We start from the raw sequence: 19,734 nt of genomic DNA on the forward strand, positions 1-19,734 counted from the left end.
TGTCAAAAAGAATGCAATAAAAGCCGTAATTTTTAAAACAACTTACACACTGTCGCATACTTCTAGGCTGAATTATAATTATATATAAGTGATGTAAAAATTATGCGTTGGAATGAGTTAACCCATTAATACGAACCATATTCCAGGTCAGTGAAGTTCGAGTGGTTATGCAGGTGGTGTTGCGCCACGAGGATGTCCTTGCCCAATTGCTGCAGTTGCAACAGCGCCTGGCAATTTGCGAGAAGGCCCTGAATGATTACCTGGAGACCAAGCGACTGGCTTTCCCGCGCTTCTACTTCATCTCCGCCGCCGACCTGTTGGACATCCTTTCAAATGGAAACAATCCGCAAGTGATCGACCGACATCTTATCAAACTATTCGATTCCATACTTCGACTGCAATATGAAACCAACACACCAAATGCCCTGGGCATGCACTCCAAGGAGAACGATGAGTACGTGCCCTTCGTCTCCCCGGATCCGGATCAGCCAGCTTACATAGTTTGCGGTGGGAGAGTGGAACTGTGGCTGCGTGCCATTATCCAGCAGATGAGGAGCACCTTGCACGAGCTGTTCCGCAGAGCCCTTCGGGTTTTCGGGGAGAAGCCGCGGGAGCTCTGGCTCTACGATTGGCCAGCCCAGGTGGCCCTCTGCTGCAGCCAAATCAGCTGGACAGCGGATGTGAACCGATCCTTTGGCTGCATGGAGGAGGGCTACGAGGGTGTGATGAAGGAGCTGCACAAGCGGCAGATTGCCCAGCTGAATGCCCTGATCAACCTGCTCCTGGGAGAACTCTCCCCCGGAGATCGCCAGAAGATCATGACCATCTGCACCATTGATGTGCATTCCCGAGATGTGGTGGGCAAGATCATAGCCTCCAAGGTGGACAATTCGCTGGCCTTCCAGTGGCAAAGTCAGCTGCGTCACCGATGGGACGATGACCAGGCGGGCAGTTCCAGCGGAAGAGCCAGCACGGCCATCAGTGGCGGCGGAGGAGATGAGGACTGCTTTGCCAACATTTGCGATGCCGAGTTCCGATATGCCTACGAATATCTGGGGAACACCTCGCGTCTAGTAATTACCCCCCTAACGGATCGCTGTTATATCACCTTAACACAGGTGAGTGAAAAAACAAGCGGGTATTAGCAATACTAATTGATTCAAGGGAAATCACTTTCACTTTGTAGTTACGGGCAAAGCCTTTCTAACGAGTCCTGAATTAAATATAAACCCTTTCAACGCCTGCCAGGGGGCGTTAATGGATTTAGCAGCGGAAATCCGCTACAAATGTAAAGTCCATGGCCCGGCTTTGAATAATTGAAAGCCAATGTCCCGTGGCTTGAATATATTAAAACCAGGCGGCGGCTAGTTAAAGCCAATCGAGACAGAAACTCGAAATGATAGCTGTGAGTGACAGAAGGGAGAAAAGGGCGGAAATTCAATAAATTAAATGTATTTGCGTGTGCAATTAGCGCAGATTTTTGCTTTGACAGGCGCATATTTCATGCCCGACTGTCATTCTGAACGTTATCTCTTTGACACCTTCGAATCATATTGTTGGAAAAATGGAAATGTGTCGAATTGTTGCACCACACTAAGGTGCGAAACTAATATCGGACAGAATCAGTCATAGATGTCAAAACAAAACATTTCCATTTGAAAATCATGTGTCAGATGAAATCATAATACTATCAAATCATATTCTCCTATAGCATTTAATTTCCTCTGTTCTACAAATTTGGTAATTATTTAACAATCCGTTTACACAGATATCAGGCAGATGAGTAACAAAATAATTAACCAACTACTAACTGGGCGCATTTATTTTATACTAAGCCTGATTTACCTTATAAATTCGAGCCTCAATTATTAAAAAAGCCTATTTAAAACATTAACAAATAGCTTTTAAATTCCAACTTGAGAGCTCCCACAAAACCACAAATTTATTTGGCAGATAGCTGCTTAGCTTGGTTTATCCTGCCCTATTTTCCATAAGCACAATACTTCCAACTTAACAACATCCTTGAGGCCACAAATCCTAGAGAATTGAGAAATAAATTTGAATCGAGGAGGAGGCATAACCAGGTGATTGCATAAAACCGCAGCGAAAGGAGCCATTAACAAGACAATCATCAGTTTTGTGGTGCAGCACCACCTCGCCCTCGCCTCGGGCGGTGGCAAATTAAACAACTCGTTAGTGGAAAATAAATGTTGCTTGAAATTTACATACATATGCCACCTTTTCCGTGATTTTTCCCCCATTTTTCCCCGGCAGTCGCTGCGCTTGCGGTTGGCCGGTGCAACCGCTGGTCCCGCGGGAACTGGGAAAACGGAGACCACCAAGGACCTGGGACGCGCCCTGGGCGTAATGGTTTATGTCTTCAACTGCTCGGAGCAAATGGACTACAAATCTTGTGGCAACATTTACAAAGGACTCGCCCAGACGGGAGCCTGGGGCTGCTTTGACGAGTTCAATCGCATCTGCGTGGAGGTCCTCTCCGTGGTGGCCGTCCAGGTGAAGACCATACAGGAGGCGATAAAGGTACGCCGTCCGCTTGCAAATTGATTTCGGTCACCCAGTCTCCCAGTCACCCAGTCTCCCTTTTCCTCCACCTCCATGGTCCACCATCCTGCATTGATTACTTTTCCTGGACCTCGCTGTACTGCTCGTGCTCGTCCTCCTCTGTTTACAGATGCATAAAACCCAATTTATCTTTATGGGCGAGCGCATTTCGCTGGAGCCGTCGGTTGGAATTTTTATCACCATGAATCCAGGATACGCCGGCCGCACAGAGCTGCCGGAGAACCTGAAGACCCTGTTCCGGCCATGCGCCATGATTGTGCCGGACTTCGCCTTGATTTGTGAGATTATGCTAATGGCCGAGGGCTTCCAGGATGCCCGTCTGCTGGCCCGCAAATTTATCACCCTGTACACGCTGTGCAAGGAGCTGTTGTCCAAGCAGGATCACTACGACTGGGGTCTGCGGGCCATTAAGTCGGTCCTGGTGGTGGCCGGCACTCTCAAGCGGGACGACCACAGCAGGCCGGAGGATCAGGTCCTGATGCGGGCGTTGCGCGACTTCAATATACCCAAGATTGTCACGGAGGATGTGCCCATATTTATGGGTCTGATAGGAGACCTCTTCCCCGCCCTGGATGTACCACGCAAGCGGGTCTTTGAGTTCGAGAAGACCATTCGAAGGGCAGTGAATGAAATAAAACTGCAGCCGGAGGAGGGATTCCTCATGAAGGTGGTGCAGCTCCAGGAGCTCCTCGATGTGCGACACTCTGTGTTTATAGTGGGCAATGCGGGCACTGGAAAGACCAAGATCTGGCAAACACTTCGCGAGACCTATCGCATCCAGAAGCTGAAGCCCGTGTGCCATGTCCTCAATCCCAAAGCTCTGTCCAATGATGAGTTGTTTGGCATTGTGAATCCCACTACCAGGGAGTGGAAGGATGGCCTGTTCTCCTCCATAATGAGGGAGCAGGCCAACATGCCACCTGGCAATCCCAAGTGGATTGTCCTGGATGGCGACATAGACCCCATGTGGATCGAGAGTCTCAACACCCTGATGGACGACAACAAGATTCTGACCCTGGCCAGCAATGAAAGGATTTCTTTGAAGAGGGAGATGCGCCTGCTTTTTGAGGTGGGGCATCTCAAGGCGGCCACTCCAGCCACAGTTTCCAGAGCCGGTATTCTCTACATCAATCCGCAGGACTTGGGATGGTCACCGTGAGTACTCAAAAGGCAATAACACAAAGTTGTTAATAATTTAATAAACAATAATTTTCTTTTTCTCCTAGCTATGTCTCCTCCTGGCTGGAAACCCGGGTGGACATGATTGAGCGAGGTATCCTGACCACTCTCTTCGAGAAGTATTTTCCCTGCCTTATGCAGCGTCAGCGTGACTTCCGGCGAATTACTCCCATCACGGACATGGCCATGATCCAGATGACGTGCCACCTGCTCGAGTGCCTCCTGGACAGCGATGAGGGTAACGGAACGGATGGCAGGGGCAGAGGAAGTGGAGCTGTGGGAGCAGCGAACCCTCACAATTTACACCACGGGGAACTATCCCACGAAGCCATGGTTTTGGCGCTGGAAACGATCTTTGTGTACGCCACCGTTTGGGGCTTCGGATCTGCCCTAAGTCAGGATGTTATAATCGACTGGCACCGCGAGTTCCACAAGTGGTGGACGGGGGAGTTCAAGGACATTAAGTTGCCCAGCCAGGGCACCGTTTTTGACCATCAACTGAATGTAAAGACCCTAAAGTTTCAGCCCTGGTCTGAGCTGGCAGCCCAGGAGCCACTGGAGGGGCAAATCGACTCCGAAACCCCACTGCAGGTGAATACAAATTTAATTTGGGGGATATTGAAGATACAGATACAAAATACTTCTAATTCTTATATATTACCATCTAGAATGTGCTGATTTCCACTGCGGAGACCACTCGCCTGGTTCACTTCCTCAAGCTGCTCATTGACCGCAACTTGGCCTGCATGTTGGTGGGCAACTCGGGCTGCGGCAAGGGTGCCATCTTCCGTGAGCTGTTCAGTCAGTATGCCAGTGACCAGGAGCTCCTCGAAGTGTCGGTCTCTACAACGGTGGCGTTAACAACAGGTGACAGCCATCAGCAGCAGCAGTTGGTGAATCCTCCGGGCTCCTCCGGGGTTGTGCGGCGCAAGGCCTCCTCCTCGGCGACGCCTCTGCTGACCACCGTGCAGGCCACGCACTTCAACTTCTACACCAGCTCGGAGATATTCCAGAAGATGCTCGACCGTCCGCTGGAGAAGAAGTCGGGTCGGTGCTATGCTCCAAGTGGCCCTAAGCGACGGCTCATCTACTTTGTCAACGATTTGAACATGCCCGAGGTGGATGCCTATGGCACCGTTCAACCGCACACGATTATGCGACAGTTCATGGACTACAGGCAATGGTGAGTGGGGTGTCTACTGCAGAATCTCTGATTCAGAGGAGTCCCCTCCTAACCAGGTACGACCGCCAGCGGCTGCAGCTGAAGGACATTCGCCACTGCCAGTTCGCAGCCTGCATGAATCCCACGGCCGGCTCCTTCACCATCGATCCACGATTGCAGCGGCACTTCTGCGTCTTCTCAGTGGCTCCTCCGAGCGAGGATACGCTGCACCAGATCTACGGCAGCATCTTGAGTGGCCACCTGGAGAGTCCTGCCCAGGGTTTCAGCAAGGAGATTCGGTCTATTGGAAGTCTACTGGTGAAAGTGGGTATTGCCCTTCACCGAAGAGTGGAGTATGCCTTTCTTCCGACAGCCCTGAAGTTCCACTACCTTTTCAATCTGAGGGATCTCACGGGCATCTATCAAGGTCTCATGAACAGCGTGGGTGCTCCGGCAGCGGCGGGTGGAGGAGGTGCCTCCGGCTATGGAGGAACTGTCTGCGGCAGACCCTCTGAACTCATGCGGCTCTACGTGCACGAGGCCTTTCGGGTCTATCACGATCGCTTGGTGGATCCCTATGACATTAAATCCTTTAAATCCTCTATTAGAGATATATTCAAGAAGGATTTTGAGGACTTTGACGAGGACTTTGTGTTTGCAGAACCCCTTATATACAGCCATTTTGCACAGTCACTGGTTGACCAGAAATATATGCCCTTGAAGAGCTGGGACTCACTTTACCAACTGCTTATAGAGGCCCAGGCCAGTTATAATGAGGTGGTGGGCTACATGAACCTGGTCCTCTTCGAGGATGCCATGATACACGTGTGTCGGTAAGTGAAAACCAAATAATATTTTATTTTTATAATATATTAATTTATTGTAAACATCCAGCATTAATCGCATTCTGGAGAGTCCCCGGGGAAATGCTCTACTCATTGGAGTGGGAGGTTCCGGGAAGCAAACTTTGGCCCGTTTGGCTGCCTTTATATCCTCACTTAATGTCTCACAAATCCAAATCAAGCGAGGATTTGGTCTGCTGGATATGCGAGAGGAAATCGGCAGCCTTTACATGAAGGTGGGCCTCAAAAATCTGGCCTCCGTGTTCCTCATCTCGGATGCACAGATACCCGACGAATCTGTACTGATGCTGATTAATGATCTGCTGGCCTCCGGTGAGATACCCGAGCTCTTCAACGACGACCAGCTGGACACCATTACAAATGGAATCCGCAACGAGGTGAAGCAGAGCGGTACGCTGGACACCAAGGAGAACTGTTGGCGGTACTTTGTGGAGAAGGTGAGGCGACTCCTCAAAGTGGTGCTCTGCTTCTCGCCAGTGGGTCAGACGCTCAGGGTTCGGGCTCGCAAATTTCCGGCCATCATCAGCCGGACGGCCATCGACTGGTTCCACGAGTGGCCCAAAAGCGCCCTGGAGTCCGTTTCCCAGAAGTTCCTCAACGAAATCAGTGGCATTCTGGAGGTTAGTAGCTACACTCAGATACATCTTTAACCAATTCGAACTCTTCAAAATAAGTTAATAGTTAGTTTTCATCGATAGAAATCGACATAATTTTGAAAGTTAATTTGAAGGTGTCGAAGAGTATGCAAAATACATATCTTTAGAACACACTTGTTGCATACTTTTAGACAGTTTTTTTTTTAAGATTTCCAAAATCAAGAGATTTCTGCTGCCCCATTTTTCCAAAAATTTTTTTTTTTAATTGTTAATATTGATTCCAAAACTTAGTTACCAATCTCATATTATTTTCCGAGTGTACTGCTTTCCCGCACCCTTTATTTATGCGTCTGCCGGGCACAATTTACAACTGCAAACCGTCACGCCGGACACTTTAAGTCCCCGGCACCAGGACGACATCAGACTGACCTGAGCCATGTGCCTTCTACCCTTCTCGCCCACCCGAAATTTCCATGCAGCCCGCCCTGGTGCCGCCCATCGGTTGCTTTATGGCTTACGTCCACGGCACCGTGAATCAGATATCGAGGATTTATCTGCAGAATGAAAAACGCTACAACTACACGACCCCGAAAACTTTTCTCGAATACATTTTCCTCTACCGCAAACTGTTGGTGGACAAAAACGGCGAGTTCGCGCAGCGCATCGCTCGTCTGCAGAGCGGAATGTCCAAGCTGGCGGAGTGCGCCCGTCAGGTGGACACGCTGAAGGTGAGTAAATGATGGAGTGGACGACCTGGACGGCATGGTGACCATATGGCAGATGAGAATGAAATGTGCATGCGGTGAGTCCGGTTCGCGGGAGTTAATACACTGCCAGCGAATTGTGGTAAAGTTCATTAAAATGTGGCAAAAGGGAAAATAAAATCAGTCCGCTAAACGTTAGATCAAACATCATAAAATATATGTGAAATGCAAAACTATATTTACAATTTTTGTATACATTTTCATTTATTAAATCAACACCATTTTTTAAACCCCCAATTAAACTCGCACCCACCATTAATTTATTACTCATCCCGAATTCTCTTTTACTCAATTTCACACAGCCTTTTTTCCCCGCGCTCTGCATCAACCACATTTTTTTCCTTACATGTAGGGCCCCAAAACGATAGCCCCTGGCTGTGAGGCCCAAAAAAGAATTAAAAGTATTACAATCTCGGCAGAGTTAAAACTGCTGTCTGCCTGCTATCAAATATTAATTAAACACGAACGCAGGGTGCCCGCAAAATCGATCATCATTGGGCATCGGCTTTCAATTCAATAGTACTCTGCCATTCGATCCGCTGGCGACGCGTCGGCCATTCAATTAGTGCGCTTAATTGAATTGTTGTTGCAGCAAATCTGCTGCCCTGCTCCACTCGTTCAACGCGGCCAACATCAATGGCGGAAACCGGAGAAGCGGAAGGCCGCTCTGCCATTCTTTGAGTTTTTAAGCGCCGTTTCCGGTTACGTTGCGTATACGCAGTGTGGGCCCCCATGGCTTCGAACTTGTTCCGCGGCGCTAAACAACAGCCAGGCACGAGTGTGAGGCAGCAGGCCAAATGTTATTTAAACTAATTGAATTAAATTGAATTCGTTTCAGCCGAACAAAAGCCGTTTCAGTTTTCCCGAACGCCGATGGGGGCGCTCAACCCGCCAGTTTTAACTCGAGTTTCTCATCAACCCGGGCTTTTTAGTGATGGGGCTTAAACCGAAGATAGAAGGCCGGTTTATTTAAAGAAAAATGTTTTCCTGACCAATTTAATATTAGGAAAATGTATTATTTTCAGCAAGTTTTTTAATAAATATATTAAACGAGGGGCTATCTAAATACATATTGCTGATACATATGTTATGTTATGCTATGTGATTATGTCAGTTAGGTTAATTTATTTTTAAATCTTAAGTTTCGTAAATATTCTAAGAATTCCGCACATTTCTGTGCCATCTCTGCCGTTTTTCTGGCACATAAATTCACTTGTATTTGTATTGATGCTTCCGCAATTTGGCGCAAAAGTTGCTCTGCGTAAATATTGAGCCATCGTGCCGTGGCTTTAATTATTTTCGCCCGTCCCCCGGTGAAAGTTTTCAGCTCACTTTGATTCTGGCTTTGAGTTTCAATTGACGCAATTTGGCGGTTTTTCTAATTCCGCCCGCAGCACCAATTGGCCATCCAAGAGGTTCAGCTGGCGGCCAAAAACGCGGCGGCCGACAAACTGATTGTGATTGTGAGTGCCGAAAGCGAAAAGGTGAAGCGGGAAAGATACACGGCCTCCGAGGAGGAGAAACGGGTGCGGATCATCGAGGAGGATGTGTCCATCAAGACCAAGATGTGCGAGGAGGATCTGCGGCAGGCGGAACCCGCCCTGGTGGCCGCCCAAGCAGCCCTGAACACCCTGAATAAGAATAACCTAACAGAACTGAAGTCCTTTGGCTCGCCACCCAAGGCGGTGGTAAATGTGTGTGCTGCCGTCATGGTTTTGCTGGCCAGTAATGGAAAGATCCCCAGGGATCGCAGCTGGAAGGCCTCCAAACTAATGATGGTTAGGGTGGACCAGTTCCTCAACGATCTCTTGAACTACAACAAGGACAATATCCACCCTAATATCATTGAAACGCTGCAGGAATATCTCAAGGTACTATAAATACCTTTTATGATACACTAAGGAAATTAGTTATCCTGAATCTTAAATAATTAAAGTTATAAAAACCATTTTTTCTCTAATCTTCTGTTAAAATTGCCATTACTTCTATGTTGATGTATAATAATTCTAAAACATATTCTCATTTCTAGGACCCCGAGTTCAATCCCGACAAGGTGGTGCAAAAGTCGGTGGCTGCTGCTGGCCTTTGTGCCTGGGTGATTAACCTCCACCGCTACCACCAGGTCTTCCTGATCGTAGGACCCAAGCAGCAGGCTCTGCAGGACTCGCACCAGGAGCTGCTGGAGGCCAGGGAACGGCTGCAATACCTCAAGGGGAAGATCAACAACCTGGAGGCCAAGCTGGCCGAGATTCAGGCTGAATTCGAGAACGCGGTGGCCGAGAAGCAGCGGTGCCAGCGGGAGGCGGACAAGACCTCCTTCACCATCGACCTGGCCCACCGGCTGGTCAATGGGCTGGCCAACGAGAATGTCCGCTGGAGGGAGTCCGTCCACAGGTGAGTCCTGCGGCGGTGCTGGCTCGGTTCACAGTGGCTGGTGCACTGCATTTATGCGTAATCAATTATTAAATTTAATTTACATTCTGTGTGCGTCGGCCATAGCTGTAATTGCTTTGCCTGCCACTTCTGAAGGGGATGGATGAGGGTCTCATGCACTTGGAAAAATATTTTAAACAACATTATGAACTGAAAAGATTAGTAAGCGCGTTGAGGCACCTTTAAAGGTTTTTATTTAATAATTTAGATTATTGGCGAAATAATTATTAAATAGAGATAACCTTTCTGTATGGGGAAAATTATCTTTATGATCACAATTCCTTAAATTTGGAACACTTTGTTATTTGTATGTTTATATCTTAAAAGCCATTTGGAATCTATAAAATATTTTTGTTTCTGGTATATTAACTTTATTTATTTGTTTTTATTTTTTTATAAGCCTGATAAAATCTTTAGTGACTTTTTCCCCGAAGTGCACGCGAATTTCGCTTACTTGCGGGCCACCGCGGCAACAAAAGGCCGTAAATTTTATTTACTAGCTCCCATTTGGCGCACAGGACTGCGAGGTCCCCGAACCGGGCTCATTCACTCGATTGCGCACTCATCGGAAGGCAATGAACCGCCAGGAGCACCGGTGGCAATTTGCAAAAATCATTGGCAGTTAACCGAAATGCATTTAAGCAGCTTCGCACCGGAGGCACGTACTCCAAATACGGGTATGCAAACTTGTCATACCGAGTGGCTCCGAAGGTTGGGGCTAATCCCATCTGTTGCTGCTCCCGCTCCTGCTGCTCCTGTTCCTCCTTCGTCCTGGTGACGTGAGCCACGAAAATGTCGAGCCAAGGTGCAAGGCGGCTGCCTAACAGGCCAACAATTGCAGTTGACAAGTGTGAAAGTTGGCACAATGGGCGGCTAGGTGATGGGAAAAAGGATGAAACCCGAAGAAAGCAGGGAAAGCAGCGTGTGAGGAGGAGCAGGAGTAGGCAAAGCCTATTAGGATTTTGAAGGACGTGATGGAACCAAGGGGTAATGGCAATGGCATCCCCCCATGGATTACGTATAAGCATCATAGCTGCAGTCGTTGAAAATGCAAAATTTACATGATATATTTAAGCGCCTCGAGGTGTGCAACATGTTTTCATGCTTGTCAAATGGAGAATTTACTCTTACAGCTGAGATGTTTTTATTGAGCCTGCGGTAAAAAGTGTTGTATATCTATAAACTGGTGAAAAAATGTGTTTATTTAGTAAATTAAAGTCTCTATCTTCAATTATTACTGCATACTTTCGGGCTTTAACTTGAGGAAAACAAAGAACTTCTCATGTAGAATATGAATTAGAACAGAAAACTTTTTAGGGCTCACATTTGTATATAAAAAAAATATAATTTAAAAGTCCCATATATTTTCTGTCTCTATGAATTTGATAAACCTTAAAACCGTTTTAATTAGCTTAACCCATAACTCGATAACTGCTTCCAAAAACATTGCTAATTTAACCAGCTTGAAGGACATAAAGCAACATTTTATTTGATCTCCAATCGAAAGCCAAATCAAACCTATCAAAATTGATTGGGAAAACATGCAGTGTGTGACCAAAGCCAATATTACGAGACTCCATAGGTAAAAGCTCTCACTAGGTGACATTATCATCATTTGCCCAAAATCTAGTCGGAATTTACTAAACAAATTCAAAGAGTACATTAAAACTTTACGTTTTAATGCCCGCTGAATGGGAAACTAATGAAAATCCAACCTTTTGAGGTCATGAATATCCTGAATTCACCACCCAAAGCTGTGGGGTGCCCAGCTATCAATTATATAAACCATCGGGCCACGTGCAATAAGCATTTGGGGGCAAAAAACTTAATCAAATTCATATAGATGTCAATGGCAATTCGGTTCTGTTCGGTTCGGTACGTAGGTACTATGTGTACATGGCACATGCAGTACAACACGCAGAGCACTCCGACACCTTTGGCTGCCCATTGACTGGGCTGCATTCATTGAAATTCAATTGAGTGCGCGTGCAAGCCAAAAGAAAATCCGTAAAGGGCGTCCATCGGCGATGGTGATGATGATGTTGGGCGGTTTTGGGGCGGGTAAAGTACTGAATTTTTCGCACCTAAACAACTGCAGAGCAGACGAACCTGTGGAGAACTCCACAAATGGGCTGCGTCAGCAGCTAAATCGCCGGGGGAACCGGAGCCGGAATATAAATGCATATGAAATACGTATTGAATTACGAAAAATGAAAAATTTCCCAACTCAGTTGGGTTCTGAATTTATGTACGTTCGGTGGGCGGAGAGTGGGGGTCAGGGGTTAGGGGCTACCTTTGGACATTGAATGCACTGGCAAAGGAGCAACAGCCTCTGGTTGCTGGACTGGTTTCCCCATGCACGACTTTGCCAGTGAGAATTGTTCAAATATTTATGAAAATATAATTTGACCCACAACAGCAAATTGTTTGTACCTTTTGTGGGTGGCGGTGGTGTTGGGCGATAAGGCGCCCCTTTTTCGGACAGGTGTGTGTGTAAGCCGCTCTGACTTGCATATAAATTTCTGCATATTTGACAATGACATTACACACACACACACACACACACACACGGGGATCCTGCAGGATACACGCATTTGTTTGCCAACTTATTGTTGTTATTGCCGTTGGAGCTGTTGGCATGGTCGGGCTGCCTTCGAAAAATACTATCTGTTTTAAATGAGAATGCTCTTATGCCACCTGACAGGTATTTCACCAAAATTCAACACAATATTTTCTGCAAAAACAATTATGCCACATAACTGGCAGCCAGGAGCGTCCATTCGAATCCTTTGACAGGGGGTGTAGTGGGGTGCTGAGGATATCAAAATCGATCTATGTGCGGCCATTGTTATTGGTATGAAGTGTGTTTTTCCAGGAATCTTGGGGGTTTTCCACTCCTTGTGGTCCGTTTTAAACCCTCTTCTATTTGCATTCGTAGGACTCTGCTTCAAGAGCAATTATTAGATTATACAATTACATAGAATCGCTTTTAAACATATGAATGTGCATATAAATGAGCATAAATCATTGTCGTTTTGAGTTTTAAGTGCGTCTGGTGCGGCGAAGAGGGAATAACAGCAGATAACTAATTGAAAATAGCTTAAGTAAGCCAGGCAAAAAGTTGTCCTTTCTATTAGACGGAAAATCCAAACAGCAACCCCCGGGGGATTTGCCATAATAAGCTCAAATATTTCAATAAGAGTTGGCATGCAGCAATTTCCGATAATTTATGCAACCACTTGAGCAGCAGCCCGCCTTTAGGACCACCCCCTATCAACAGGAATGTCAGCAACAAAGGCTGCAACAACTACTTGCTACTTCCTCCTCCGACATCATTATTTTTTCAATTTCCCCTCATTTAAATTTAAATGCAAGAGGAACAAGGCTGCAGAGGATGCTGCAACCTTTAGCTTCCTGCTGCCGCTGTAATTTATACGATTTGTTAGCATCAAAAGAGGGCAGATTACCACCTACTTTGCACCGATAAAAATACAAGAAATTTTACTTGCTTTCAAAAAATTACATAATGTAAATGAAAGGTATATAAGGTTTTTAATCATACCTTTTTATTCGCCTTGTTTGAAGGAAAAAAATAGTTTTTTTCACTTTCAATCGAACATTATTCAGTCGTGATACACCACTTATGTTGGTAGTTATTCTTTGAGTGTACATCTTTTTTATTGCCTCTTTTCCTGCCCCTCCACAGCCTGCAAGCCAAGATTGGTACCCTGCCCGGAGATATACTGCTAATTTCCTCGTTCCTATCGTACGTGGGCTGCTTCACGCGCCGCTACCGTGAGGAACTGCAGCTCAAGATGTGGCTGCCCAACTTTCGCAAAATCGATGTAAGTGGAGGGCACTTTTGCTTTCCCCCAGCTACAAACTTAAATTGGGTCTCCTTCTGGTTAAACAGCCGCACATTCCGCACACCGAGGGCGTGGATACCCTGGCCCTCTTCTCGGATGATGCCCAAATAGCCGCCTGGAACAACGAGGGGCTGCCCATGGACCGAATGTCCACGGAGAATGCCACCATTTTGCAGTACTCCACGCGATGGCCTCTGATGATTGATCCGCAACTGTAGGTTTGGGTTCTATTTAATAATAAATTAAATCTAAAGGTGCCCTTTTAGTCAGGGTATCAAATGGATCAAGAACCGTTTTGGTTCTTCCTTAGTGGTTTTACGACTGCGACAAAAAGGCTTTCTAGAGGCCCTGGAGAAGAGCATCTCTCAGGGCGAAACCGTGCTCATCGAGCAGATCGAGGAGACAATGGACACCGTTTTGGAGCCCCTGCTCAGCAGAGCTCTCATCAAAAAAGGTCGCTATCTGCGCATTGGCGACAAGGAAATCGAGTTTCATGCCAGTTTCCGGCTCATTCTGCACACCAAAATGGCCAACCCCCATTACAAACCGGAAATGCAGGCGCAGACTACTCTGATTAACTTCACAGTAACTCCAGATGGCCTGGAGGAGCAGCTGCTGGCAGAGGTGGTGAAAATAGAAAGACCCGATCTGGAGCAGATGAAAACGGAGGTCACTGTGCAGCAGAACAAGTTCAAGATATCCCTGAAAGCTCTCGAGGATGAGCTGCTGGCCAGGCTGGCTTCATCCGGCGAGAATGTGCTGGATGACCATGCCTTGGTGATAAATTTGGAAAACACCAAGAAAACTGTGGACGAAATAGAGACGAAAGTGAGGGAGGCGAGGGTTACTACTCTCCAGATTGATGATACCAGGAATATATATAGATCGGCTGCCAAAAGAGCGGCCATTCTGTACTTTGTACTCACCGACTTAAGTCGTATAAATCCCATCTATAAGTTCTCGCTAAAGTCCTTTATGCATGTCTTTCGACAGGCCATTGCCTTGGCCTCCGAATCCAAGAACTACGAGCGAAGGGTGCTTCACCTGGTGGATTCCATTACCCTGCAGACTTATAGATATACTTTAAGGGGACTCTTCGAGGCGGACAAGCTGACCTTTACCTCGCACATGACCCTAAGGATCCTTATAGCCGCCGAGCAGGTGGCCAAGGATGAAACGGACTTCCTGCTGCGCTTTCCCCACGATCCCAGCACACTATCCCCCTTGGACTTTGTGAGTCGCAGTGCCTGGGGAGGAATTAAGTCCTTGACTCTGATAGAACACTTTTACGGAATCGACAAGGACATGGAGAACTATACAAAAAGATGGCGTAAATTCATGGCCAGCGATACCCCCGAAAGGGAACAGTTCCCAGGGGAGTGGAAGCACCGCACTCCGCTCCAGAAACTGTGCATCATCCGATCCCTAAGGCCAGATCGCATGACCTATGCCATGCGGCAATTTGTGGAGCAAACGATGGGTCGCTCGTATGCCGAAATCCAGACCCCACCCTTTGGAGCCATCTTCCAGGAGCTGAATGCAGCTACTCCGGCCTTCTTCATCCTCTCACCAGGAGTGGACCCCATAAGGGATGTGGAGCGCTATGGCCAGCGACAGGGTTTCCACTCGGAATCAGATACCCTGGTGAATATATCGCTGGGCCAGGGTCAGGAACTGCTGGCGGAGCAGGCTATCATTCAGGCCTTGGCCTCCGGTCAGCAATGGGTCATCCTGCAAAATATCCACCTGGTGGTCAACTGGTTGCCCACGCTGGAGAAGCTCATCGAAAGGATTGTGCTGCAGAGCGAGACGCAGGGCGAGTCCAGTTTCAGGCTCTTCATCAGCGCCGAACCTGCTCCAGATCCACAGTACCATGTGATTCCACAGGGCATCCTGGAGTCCTCACTGAAGGTAAGTATTTAGCTTTGAGGGTAAAATATATTTCCAAGGGCTGTTTTCTCAACACTTATACTTATCGGTCATTTTCTCTACAGGTGGTCAATGAACCTCCCTCTGGAATGGCTGCCAATCTGCACAAGGCATGGGATAACTTTTCCCAGGACGCCCTGGAAACGTGCACCCAGGAGGCGGAGTTCAAGTCGATCCTCTTCGCCCTCTGCTATTTCCATGCGGTGGCGGGCGAGAGGCGCAAATTCGGACCACAAGGCTGGAACAAGGTGTACCCTTTTAATATTGGTGACCTCACCATCTCCTCCAATGTACTGCACAATTACTTGGAAGGCAGCAATCGGATTCCCTGGGAGGATCTGCGCTATCTCTTTGGCGAGATTATGTACGGGGGTCACATCACGGACGACTGGGATCGCCGGCTTTGCCAGACTTATCTGGAGGAGCTGCTCCAGCAGGACCTTATCGATGGCGACTTCGAGCTGTGTCCCGGATTTCCGGCTCCTCCGAATCTCGACTTTGAGGGCTATCACTCGTATATCACGGAAATGCTGCCGGAGGAGAGTCCGCTGCTTTATGGCCTGCATCCAAATGCGGAGATTGGCTTCCTGACCACCGCCTCTGAGCAGCTGCTGCGCACCATCTTTGAGTTGCAGCCACGGGAATCGGAGCTGAGTTCCCACTGCGGAGCACCGCGCGAGGAGCTGGTGAAAATCATGATCGACGACTTCCTGGACAAGCTGCAGGACGAGTTTAACCTCCAGGCCCTGCTCAATCGCGTGGAGCGCAAGACGCCTTTTGTGGTCGTCGCTCTGCAGGAATGCGAAAGGATGAACGCTCTAATAAGGGAGATTAAGAGATCCCTGCGAGAACTGATGCTGGGACTGAGGGGCGAGCTCACCATTACCCAGGAGATGGAGCGCCTGGACCACGCCATCTTCTACGATCATGTGCCCGGAGCCTGGGCCCGCCTGGCGTATCCCAGCATGTTGGGCCTGCAGTCCTGGTTCGCGGATCTGCTGCACCGCATCAAGGAGCTGGCCGGCTGGCTGAATGACTTCAAGCTGCCCTGCGCCATCTGGCTGGGAGGACTCTTCAATCCGCAGAGCTTTCTCACCGCCATCATGCAGGAGAGTGCCCGGAAACATGACCTGCCGCTGGACAGGATGCTGATCAGCTGCGATGTTACCAAGAAGCAAAAGGACGATGTCACGTAAGGATGCTAGCCTAACTAGTTTAACTTTAATCTAGTTGCAAACAAAATTCTAAATTAAATCGATAAATTACAAAAAGAAAAGAATATAGCGATTGAAAAGCATTAAAGTCTTGCCTTTGAAAAGAGCAATTTTAAACTGCAGATAGTTTAAGAAAGCTATTCTTATCTCAATTGTTTGTCTGCCATTGCGACCCTTTGACCTCCCCCCCTTTTGCGCACAGCCTGCCGCCCATGGAGGGCGCCTTTGTCCACGACCTGTACATGGACGGCGCCAGCTGGGACTGCCAGCTGAACTCCATTGTGACCCTGCGGCCCAAGGAGATGCTCTGCGCCATGCCCGTCATCTACATCAAGTCCATTGTCCAGGAGAAGCAGGAGCTGCAGCGCGTCTACGAGTGTCCTTTGTACAAGACCAGGTGGGTGGACATTCCCCAAGATGCTGCTCCACCGCCCCATCCTTTGTCTGCCCTCTTCGCTAATTGACTGACGGCTCTTTGCTCCTTGCAGGTCGCGGGGTAATACCTACGTGTGGACCTTTAACCTGAAAACACGCGAACGCCCCTCGCGTTGGATCCTGGGGGGCGTGGCCCTCCTGCTGCAGCCATAAATGCACAATAGTAGTGTTTGTTACCAAGAAATCGCAGAGAATCGATTCGATTCCATTGTATTCCCCACCGCAGATAAATACGCTCGTGAAATGCGATGTCATTCCACAAACTACTCAACGCTCGAGGGGCGAGAAAGCCCCCGATTCCACGATATACGCATATATGACTAATCAATTAGTGGATATTTATAACTCTCGGCACTTCGACGGACGCGCAACTCACGTGCTTCCGGGCGAAATGGTGACGAAACGGAAAAATAATGCTTATCTAATGGATGCGACATCATGTGCCGAACTGGTTGCCTGTTGCCAAGTGAAGTAAAATCGCCCACGAAATCGTCGAACAAGTTTGAGAAATTCTTCAAGCTAAAAACCGTGGGCGTAAAGAGCACTCTTAGCCGGTTATAGTCAGTTTAATATCTATATCATATTATTCATAATCTTATATAACATTTATATATCCCACTTAAAATATATCTAACCTATCCCAATAAATATCACAGAAACTGAATGGGAGAATGGGTTATTGAATAGTGTCAAAATAATTTCGCCTGCTCATCGTGACGTCTTAGTTAAAGGTCATTTGAAAATACATTGTGGGTGAGCTTATATAGATAGCCTCTGGCATCTTTACTTGTAGCAAATGTAGACAGCGTCTAGCCGAACCGAGGATGGAATATTCCCTCTGGAGTTCAGTGACGCACTTGTATAAAAACAATTGGTGTTTTAATGAGACTCATGACGAACCGGAATCATTCCACTTGCAATTTAAGCTTTAATGGGACTATCAGTTTTGTTTTATTTAGAAATTGTAAAGAGTAATTGTGAAATAATACCTTTTGGAGGTAAGTGACTAACCTATCAAAATCCACCTGTTCCAGTTTTTTAATGGGGTATATATTTGGGTGAGAATTTTTTAGATAACGTTCTCCAACTGCCTTTCAAGTTAAGAATTTTTATTAAACCCAATTGGAAAGCTAGTAGAGGTCTTATTAATTTTTATGGGAACTAACTGCTAGACTAGTAGTGGTCTAATAATACTTTTGATAAGAATTCAGAGGCAACATTTGCAAATTTCTTACTAAGTTGATAATGATTGTGAAAAAATTCCCCAGCTGAAACTGCTGAGATAGCACATCGGCGGTTTCATAATATTTTAGACTCATGCAGGAAGTATTCCCCCCGGAGTTCAGTGGTGATCGTGATATTCTTTTTATGGACATACCTCCCATCGGGCACGTCTCGATCGCCAGACCGTCCTGGAAGCTCGTGCTCCGGAGGCCCCGGCGACTTTGACCACCAGCCGACCACGTGCGCACACAATCAATCGCCAGACCGCCGCCTATTTCCAGTTCATTTCGACCCTCCGCTTCGATGGTCGAACCCATTTGGGGCTCGAAAAATTCGCATAAGCGCCAACCACTGGGCGATCACGTGAATCGCGCTCGCCAATCAATAACTGGTCTTACACGCCTACGAAGCGCCGGGTCTTGCCAACGTCTGGCTTTTGGCTGATTACCTCGTTAGGTGATAAGGTGATACGGTGTCGTTTATCGCGCAGAGGTGACACACGGAGGAGGACGTGTGCCTCCCGGCGAGGGGAAAGTTACTGACTGGGCTATAAAATGGGGGGCTCGTCATCGCGGCCACCAGGCGGATGCGTGATCGGGCTGATACTAGGGGCCGTCTACGCGCTGAACCCCCAATTAGCGGATTGCTGGGGTTTATTGACTGCCTCTAGTGTGTGCTAACTATATGCATTTGTTGACATTTTCCGATGGCGTCATTACTCGGAAGACACTGGGGGCCTCTGACCTTAGCCCTCGGAATGCAGAAGGAGAAACTATTGGCAAAAAAATCAAATCTACTTGAATGCACAGTGAAAAATATACCGAAACTAGATATATATACTATATTTATTACATGTTCATGTTATTTAAAAATATAAGAAATAGCCCATAAAGGTAACGAATTATATATTTTTTCAACTAATTAAATTTTATGAATTTTGTCATACAATAAACAAATGTAAGTAAGGAAATCTTATTTAATCAAATATTTAAACTTTTAACGAACACCTAAAAAAATTTAATTAATTTAATGGTTTTTAATATCATGTATCTTTAATCTAATATGGTGATAAACAGGTACTTATTATGTAAAGATTATTTTAATTAGTAGTTTTAAAAACAATATACCCTTCAATTACGCTAAAAGGAAAAACAAATTGAACTGATAACTATTAAAGTAAATATTTTCTCAGTGTATAAGACTGCGAAATAATATATGTATCATACCTCAAAGTGAGTAACTATGAATACTGCTTTACTTTTTTCCAGTGTTTAAGAGGTTTCAACCTGAGAGCTTGTTGTTCCTAACTTCTTACGATTTTTTTCAGTGCCTAAGCGGCTTCAACCTGAGAGCTGGTTACCTAATTTTTTCTCCAAATGTTTGCGCTCGTTTTTTGTGCGAAATTTATGGCACTCTGTGTCGATGTGTTTAACTCTCGCCGGGAGTATGTCCCAGACCACGAAGGCTACACGTGACACATGGCCGG

The 19,734-nt window shown here is 46.9% G+C and overlaps 1 protein-coding gene across 1 annotated transcript in view; it reads left to right on the forward strand.

Moving 5' to 3' along the window:
* Nucleotides 1-17,908, forward strand: part of LOC108024347 (dynein beta chain, ciliary) — a 38,054-nt gene extending 20,146 nt beyond the window's left edge. Inside the window, exons 17-32 of the mRNA XM_017094248.3 lie at nt 147-1,118; nt 2,275-2,541; nt 2,693-3,738; nt 3,810-4,353; nt 4,431-4,945; nt 5,002-5,757; nt 5,819-6,407; nt 6,863-7,111; nt 8,542-9,018; nt 9,177-9,541; nt 13,287-13,425; nt 13,494-13,660; nt 13,713-15,357; nt 15,441-16,567; nt 16,792-16,986; nt 17,078-17,908. Of these exons, the coding sequence (XP_016949737.1) occupies nt 147-1,118; nt 2,275-2,541; nt 2,693-3,738; nt 3,810-4,353; nt 4,431-4,945; nt 5,002-5,757; nt 5,819-6,407; nt 6,863-7,111; nt 8,542-9,018; nt 9,177-9,541; nt 13,287-13,425; nt 13,494-13,660; nt 13,713-15,357; nt 15,441-16,567; nt 16,792-16,986; nt 17,078-17,177 (9,153 nt within the window). The 3' untranslated portion in view covers nt 17,178-17,908. The remainder of the gene's footprint in view (nt 1-146; nt 1,119-2,274; nt 2,542-2,692; nt 3,739-3,809; nt 4,354-4,430; nt 4,946-5,001; nt 5,758-5,818; nt 6,408-6,862; nt 7,112-8,541; nt 9,019-9,176; nt 9,542-13,286; nt 13,426-13,493; nt 13,661-13,712; nt 15,358-15,440; nt 16,568-16,791; nt 16,987-17,077) is intronic.
* Nucleotides 17,909-19,734: the final 1,826 nt, after the last annotated feature.

Source organism: Drosophila biarmipes, chromosome 3R (assembly GCF_025231255.1).
Source record: "Drosophila biarmipes strain raj3 chromosome 3R, RU_DBia_V1.1, whole genome shotgun sequence".
In the NCBI taxonomy this organism is placed as follows: domain Eukaryota; kingdom Metazoa; phylum Arthropoda; class Insecta; order Diptera; family Drosophilidae; genus Drosophila; species Drosophila biarmipes.